At 41.1% G+C, this 7,521-nt stretch overlaps 1 protein-coding gene across 1 annotated transcript; it reads left to right on the forward strand.

The window, feature by feature from the left end:
- Window positions 1–3,373: 3,373 nt before the first annotated feature.
- LOC149816874 (chlorophyll a-b binding protein 4, chloroplastic-like) lies at window positions 3,374–5,930 on the forward strand. Its single transcript, XM_089988171.1, has 3 exons — window positions 3,374–3,762; window positions 4,648–5,063; window positions 5,556–5,930. The coding sequence occupies exons 1-3, from the start codon at window positions 3,473–3,475 to the stop codon at window positions 5,693–5,695; spliced, it is 846 nt and encodes a 281-aa protein (XP_089844297.1). The 5' UTR covers window positions 3,374–3,472; the 3' UTR covers window positions 5,696–5,930.
- Window positions 5,931–7,521: the final 1,591 nt, after the last annotated feature.

Raw genomic sequence — 7,521 nt, forward strand, 5'->3', positions numbered from 1 at the left:
TCATGAGCCACTGGTGAAACTTTGTGGGATGTCAAGGAGTATTGTGAGCGATCAAATTTTAATTTTTTTGAGTCAATTTTGGACCACATACTTCAAGTTAAGTGAGACAAAATTGAACTGCAACACCACTCACCACCCTTAAATGGATGGGTAAACATAGATTATGAAAAAGGCGGTAGAGGCTTACCTTCATTGCTTCATAGGAGACTACCCAAACAAGTGACAACACTTTTTGCCATGAGCAAAATATACCTACAACACAAGTCATAACTCATTCATAGAGATTACTTCTATTCAAGGCATTATACGGGTTCCCTCCCTCGTCAATGGCTGCATATGATCACGTGAGTGTTGTATCTCCTGAGTTAGATCATGCTCTAATGGCACGAGATGATATTATTGCTACCTTAAGGCAAAACATTGTGAAAGCCCAACAATTCATGAGACAGATCTATGACAAGGGTTAATCTGATCAAGCATTCGAGGTAGAGACTGGGTATGGCTAAAATGCAGGCTTAGAGGATAGAAGGCTCTCTCGAGCCATGATTATCACAAGCTCTTGTCCAGGTACTACGGACCATACCGAGTTGAGGAACAAATATATAAAGTGGCCTATCATCTAACACTCCTTGAGGAGGTGAAGATTCACCATGTCTTCCACATATCTTGCCTCAAACCGTTCCATGGTGAACCTCCAACGGTTGTGAATGTGCCCCATGATGAAGATTATGTGCCCCATCTCACTTTCATCTTGAAGATGAACAGACTACAGAAGAATGAAAGAATGATGCAGGAATATCTCATTGAGTGCAATCATGGCGGAAGGTGATTCAGCCACATGGGAATGAGAATTCGACTTGAAAAAGAGGTTCTCAAATTTTTGACCTTAAAGGCAAGGTGATTCAGAGCGTGGTTGAGCTGTTACGATCATAGATCTAGAGAACTTGTCAGATTCGTTGCTCCATAATCCAAATGCCATCTCGGCTATAGAAAAGGATTTCCCAAGTCTAAGTGGGGCCCATGGAGGTGACATGGCCATTGAGACGACTCCTCATTCAGAAGAAATGTCAGCGGACATATGTTTACACTAGAGAAAAGGACAACATCCCAGTGAGGCCCATAAGAGGCATCAAATTAGAGGAAGAGTGTGGGATGTCCCCACCTCTCTAGAGCTTCTCCCTCCTTTAAAAAAGGAGAGGTTATATACAGTTCACTTATGTCTCTTTTATTTGTTTTTTAATTTTTAGGACATTAGGCTTATAGAGTGTCCAATTTAGGATAAGACTTTAGTCTACTATTTTAGTTTAGTTCTTGTTGCCTAGTAGGATATATTTTTGAGCAACAAGAGGGTGTTTTGGGTTTATGGGCTAGTTTAATTTTATGTACTAAATATGGATTCTACTCCAGACTTTTCCTCTATATAAAGAGGTCTAGGAACCCTCTTGAATAACATGCTTATTGATTTGATTTCCTAAACCTCTCTCTAGTCTTCCTTTTCTCTCTAGATGTCATCTCTCTATCTCTCTCTCACTCTTACTCTCGCAAAGGTTAGGACCTCCATAGGATGGTCGACACCTCCCCTGAAGAGCCCATACTCTCCCTATCTTGTACGCTTGCGGTTTAGCTCTTCTGGAGATCCAACCAAAACTTCTATGTTGTAGATCGTGTGTTGGCACTCCAGAACGTGTGAGGTACTTTCTCTACTTGCTACATACTTTTGAAACCTCAAAAACTAAAATTACATCCTACCGATTTTAGAAAAATGCATAATTTGGTCTGTTTGACCTCACCAGCCTCTTTCATGACCCCAACTTGATAATTATGAGCCCTAAAATGTATATCAGACCCTTGCACAAATTCTTAGGTCCTCAGTTTGGACCAAAAACCCTACACAAACTGCTTACCGAACCCAACCATTTGACCACGTTTCTCACCGTTTTGCCTTAGTTGCAACTACAAGAAACCTTAGACCTATTCCCTTACAGTGACAATCAGGGTTCAACACCCCAATATGTGACCCACGGGACCCAAAAATGGTAGGTTTAAACATCTTGAGTTTGTCATACTCAAATTGCAATATTCATCCATTGGTAATCTGGACCTACCATATAGTCCTTCCGAGCCTTCCACATCAAAAAATCCAAGGGGTGTAACAATGAAAAAGTATCACTTTTGAAATGTTATTTTTGTTGGCACATTTGGCCCTCCAAATGCGATATACATGTTTGATTGTGTTGAAACTGACTCTTGGATCATGTTTTTTCAATGAAAAAACATGGTGATCTAGTTGGAATCCCATGGTACAAGTTGTTTTGACACAATCTATCCTCGTAGTTGTGTTTAGCATGGTCGATATAGTATAAGAATCAATCCTTGAATCATGGTTTTTTTGATATTTTTGTATGTTCTTTAAGTTAGAAAAAAATGATACTTCAATTGACATTGATTTTTGCATCACTAGAAGGACATGCACATACGTCGAGTTCCAGCAATTCAAAAGCTACTTTCTATAGCCCCAAGGGATTTGGTGTAGTGGGATGGGGCCTAGGCTGCTTGGCAGGTGGTCTAGGTTCAAATCCCATGAGCATCACCCCCTTGCAAGCCAAAGCATGGTGACTCCATGAGGGCGGGGGGTAAGCCCTCAGGCTGCCAAGACAACAACCGTATGTATGGCAGACAATCTATGATTCTGAGGTGGTTTCTTCCAGTAAAAAAAAGTGCTTCCCACAAAAAGGTAAGTAGATCACATCCATGGAGTTTGTAGCAAATTTTAACCCACATATATATAGAGAAGGTGGCAGCTGCTCTTTTCTAGCTAACCATTTTTCAAAGGGTTTTTCATGTTATTCATAAATCTAACCAAACAGACGTGTTGCATCTTATTTTTCAAAAAGTATTCGAATGTGCGTGCCAAACTAGAGTCAGGTATCACCAACAGGGGGCTCCGCTTGTCTGGCAGAGCAGTTAGTTCATGTCATCTTGTGTTCGGACGTTGCAAGTTCGAACCCCAAATGATATGGTTGTATAACTGGTAGGGGTCTACGTAACCCCAGCTTTCTTCTGTCGAACAAAAAATAAAGTCAGGTATCGGATTGTACCGGTTATGTTTGTGACATGGGTGCCGCTAATTTCTTTGAATTGAAAAGAAAACTTAAAGGTGTGTGTCCAAAGTGGACCACTGAATGGTAAACGACCTGGCACTCCATATATATGGAGCGGAGAAGTTGGAGAATAAGATACTCACTATCAGGATTTCCACTTGGCGAAATGTCACTGGCTCTTGGGGTTCCCTCGGGCCCAGCAAGACAGAGACGGTGGATTTCCTTGGATGGAAGGATAAAGCCGGATAAGGGTGGAGCGTCACGATTGGTCGAGCCCAGATGACACGCGAATCTACGCGTCCGATCTTAGCCAAGATCAATTGGAGCCGTCCATTGCGGAGGAGAACTACAACCACCAGTCCGCTTGGCACATGAAATATACAGGCAGGGTGGGAGAAGCAGGGCTCCCTCATTCCCTCTCTTGCCAACCCAACTCCGGTAGCGTCGGTGCTACGCTTCGGGATAAACCAATGGCGTCGGTGCCGTCGCTCGGGGGATTCGCGCCGTCTACCTTCTTGACGGGGCGTTCCGGCCGCAGGTTGGCGAGGGGTTATGAGGCCCGGAGCTTCCCTTCGCTAGCGCGCTTCGCCTCCTTCAAGATCGAAGCTAAGAAGGGAGAATGGTTGCCTGGGTTGGTATCGCCTGCGTATCTTAACGGCAGGTGATTCTTCGATTTCGTTTTTTGTGTTTCTTCTTCTTTTGTTGTATGCTAGCAAGTAGCAACCTTAATGTTCGTGTGCGTGTGTTAAGGATGTCAATTGATCGCGTTTTGTTGGATATCTGTTCGAAGGTGAATCCATTTAGTCGGATCCCGCAGAAGAGATGGTATCCAATTTATAACGGGATTCAGATTCAGTTTAGAGTCTCATCAGAATGAAGATTCGATCGATGGATATCTGAATCCAAATTGCATGTGAAAAGAAATATCTGATTAACTATTTTAAGCTAACCGGATTTGACATTAGCCTTTCCCATACAAATCTAAATCTGGCAACCGTATCCAATTAGGCAATCTCTAGTTACTTAAATTTGCCTTCAATAACCCCACTTGGGTCACGTTTCTCCGATGCGTAGGGCAGGGCAAACCCTCAGCCACAAAGCATGCCTGCATGATGATTGATGCCTTTGGCTGCTTCGTCCCATCTAAGATATACGCATCCACTAGTTAGTATGCATATCCGGCCTCGTGGCTCCTGGAGCTTTGTCTCATGTCCTCATTGAGCTTGTTTTGTCTCACTTTTAACTATACCATATGTACGCAAGTGAACTTGGCTAGTCAGTCTTATATCTCTAGTAAGCTTTTGTTTGTGTATAATGACTTTTATATGTTGATTTTATCAGATTTAGTTCTTTGTGCTTCTTGTTTGCAAATCTCCACCATGAATACAAAAATAAATAAATAAATAAATATATACATTACAGCGTTTTCTGGTATCGTAGTCTTGTGGAACAGCTTCCATCAATTTGAAAGTAGTTAAGAACGGGAGTAAGGTTGAAGAAGTCGAACAAATGTTTTATTTCTCAACTCTTGTGCAAAATGTTGCAGCCTTCCTGGAGACAATGGGTTTGACCCCTTGGGCCTAGCTGAAGACCCAGAAAATTTGAAGTGGTTTGTGCAGGCCGAGTTGGTCAACGGCAGGTGGGCTATGCTTGGTGTAGCTGGGATGCTGTTGCCTGAGGTGTTCACCAAGGCTGGAGTCATCAACGTGCCGGAGTGGTATGATGCAGGAAAATCCGAGTACTTCGCATCATCGTCAACGTTGTTCGTGATCGAGTTCATTCTTTTCCACTATGTGGAGATCAGAAGGTGGCAAGACATTAAGAACCCTGGCAGTGTGAACCAGGATCCCATCTTTAAGAACTATAGCTTGCCACCAAATGAAGTTGGTTACCCTGGAGGAATTTTCAACCCCCTGAATTTCGCGCCAACAATAGAGGCCAAGGAAAAGGAGCTAGCCAATGGTAAATTTCCTTACTATATCAATCCCCGAATTGAAATTAAAAGTGTCCCTGAGGGCTACTATCCTTTGGTTTGAGCTAGCCAATGATAATTTGGTTTGCATGCATGCTCAATGTTGTGGGTTTTGTTGTGGGGGGGGGGGGATCAGTGCCACCCACACATCGTCCAAGTCATGATGAGTGGGGTCTTAAAACAAAGTCCTGGGTTTCTACCAACTATGGACCTGGACTTGGTTAATTGTGCCAATTTGCCCGTGGACTCATGATCATTTGAGTCTAAATCAGTTGGACTAAGGTAAATTAACCAGGAAGATTTGTCCCCATGGGAGTGTCAATGAGAACATCATGAGGACTTCAATAAGAGACTTGAGCATGCAACCATTGAAAACTGGAAACAACAGGCTCAACCATGTCATCACTGCCCAAGCATGCTATTAACTTGATCAGAACCTGTGTGTGAAGAAGAGTCATTTTCTTCCTTTTTTTTTTTTGCAGGGAGACTGGCCATGTTGGCGTTCTTGGGTTTTGTTATTCAACACAATGTGACTGGAAAAGGTCCCTTTGAGAACCTGCTGCAACACCTCTCTGACCCGTGGCACAACACCATTGTCCAAACCCTCCGAGGAGGAGCCTAAATCAGACATGCATGAACTTTGTGTATTCTTTCTTCTTCTTCTCTACCTACACAAACTTATGGATGGTCTGCCCATAGATTGATGAGTTTGTTCTGTGATTCAAAAGCCTAGTTATGTACAAGTATATGGAAAACATGATCATCGACGTATTGCCAACTGATGCTGTCCCAATAGAGTCTGTAAGCCCTGTACCTTCGCTCTACTTGGTTATGGTTTTCAAGAGTTTTCTTCCTCATTCATGTCAAACACTTTAAGAACGTGTACCATGCCTTTCCTGGTAGCTAGGGTTGTTAAACAAGGAACTGGGATTCAGAAGAGATCTAGTGAGCTTCTTCTTGAGTTGCCTGCAGTTGTCAAGCTGCAAGAGACAACTTGTATGAATCCAGTTGAACTGACTCCCAGGTCCTTAAACAAACAACTAGAATTATATTTAACATGTTGCTTATCCCTTCTTTTAAAGGAATAGCTAATCTGGTTTTAAAATAAAGTGTGGAACAACAGCACCATGGCAATTAATCCTGTCAAGGACGACGCATGTTAATTAATGCCATACGTCAGACTAAATCCAGACCATAGTTAATCCAGTTATCCTCATAGGACTTGGGATCAATGACTAGTTAACAAAATACTCAAAGGCAAGGCAATAGAAAGGTTTACAAATATAAATTTAACTTTAAAAGTAAACGGCCTCCAAGCTCATGTCACAGGGAAACTAACGAAGGGAGCCCTCCTTACAAACCATGCAAAATCTTACAAGTGCTCATCTGTTGGACCCATGACAAACAAAAGTTCTGCATTTCTTGGGGAAAAAACAAAAAAGAAAATAGAAAATATTAAACTTCGGAGAGATGCAATCCTCGCACTTTATGCTTCACTATTCTTTTTCCTAATATTCACGTTTCACATATAAATGCAAGATGTGCAACTGTTGATATAAGTTGGGATCGAATAGATAGTTGGATGGTAAGATCACACTATCTTAACTGATGGGTACGTCTCGGATTTGAATCCCACACCATAGCCTGCCTATAGAAAATTAAAGAGAGAGAGAGAGAAGTTGTTGAGATAAGCTATCATGTACTATATCTCCACTTTCGATCATCGTTGTTGAGATGGCTGCATTGTGAATGGTACATACCTCGGGTTCGATCCTATGAAAAAGACGAGTTCAATGGCAGGTGTAACGCCCTTGATTTTTAAACTCAATTTTTAGAATAATTTTCTTTTTAAATCAATAGCGGAAACAAGAAATCAGGAATGCTATAGACATAATATCAAACACTAACCATTCTAGAAAATTTCATAAATTTAAAAATCATTACTCATTCACATTGAATTAAATAAAAACATTCATAATGGTCTAACTCGAAACCAAACCCAGAGTCCATTGCCAAACCCCAAACCCCTATAGCATCCCAATGCAAGTTTCAGCCACAGCCAATCATTTGAATTACACAGTCAAGCCTCATCACCTAAAAATGTTAAAATTAAAGAGGTCAGACTCATCTAACTTTAGTAGGAACACAATAACAATACATGTGGTTACAATACCAAATATGCATAAACATACTTATTTGAAAACATATGTGATACAATTCTATATTGTATCATGATGCATTCTAATACACAATTATTACAAAAAAAAAACCATGCAGCAATAATTTAGAACATGAATATATCCAGACTAGCACATGTACATATGGGGAACATCAAAACATCCAATAATCTAAAAATACATTATCTATATCATATCTATGTATGAGCAATTAAACAATGCATGAGTTTATCGAAATAATTGAAGCACTACTTTTATACATGAGTAACTT

This window comes from Nuphar pumila, chromosome 14 (genome assembly GCF_984573655.1).
Source record: "Nuphar pumila chromosome 14, dmNupPumi1.hap1.1, whole genome shotgun sequence".
In the NCBI taxonomy this organism is placed as follows: Eukaryota; Viridiplantae; Streptophyta; class Magnoliopsida; order Nymphaeales; family Nymphaeaceae; genus Nuphar; species Nuphar pumila.

What these genes read in the sequence shown, in the direction of transcription:
- LOC149816874 (XM_089988171.1), top strand. Translation starts at nt 3,473, where the DNA reads ATGAAATATACAGGCAGGGTGGGAGAAGCAGGGCTCCCTCATTCCCTC. An exon ending in CCTGCGTATCTTAACGGCAG is followed by an intron (nt 3,763 to 4,647) that starts GTGATTCTTCGA and finishes AAAATGTTGCAG; the next exon opens with CCTTCCTGGAGACAATGGGT. An exon ending in GGAAAAGGAGCTAGCCAATG is followed by an intron (nt 5,064 to 5,555) that starts GTAAATTTCCTT and finishes TTTTTTTTGCAG; the next exon opens with GGAGACTGGCCATGTTGGCG.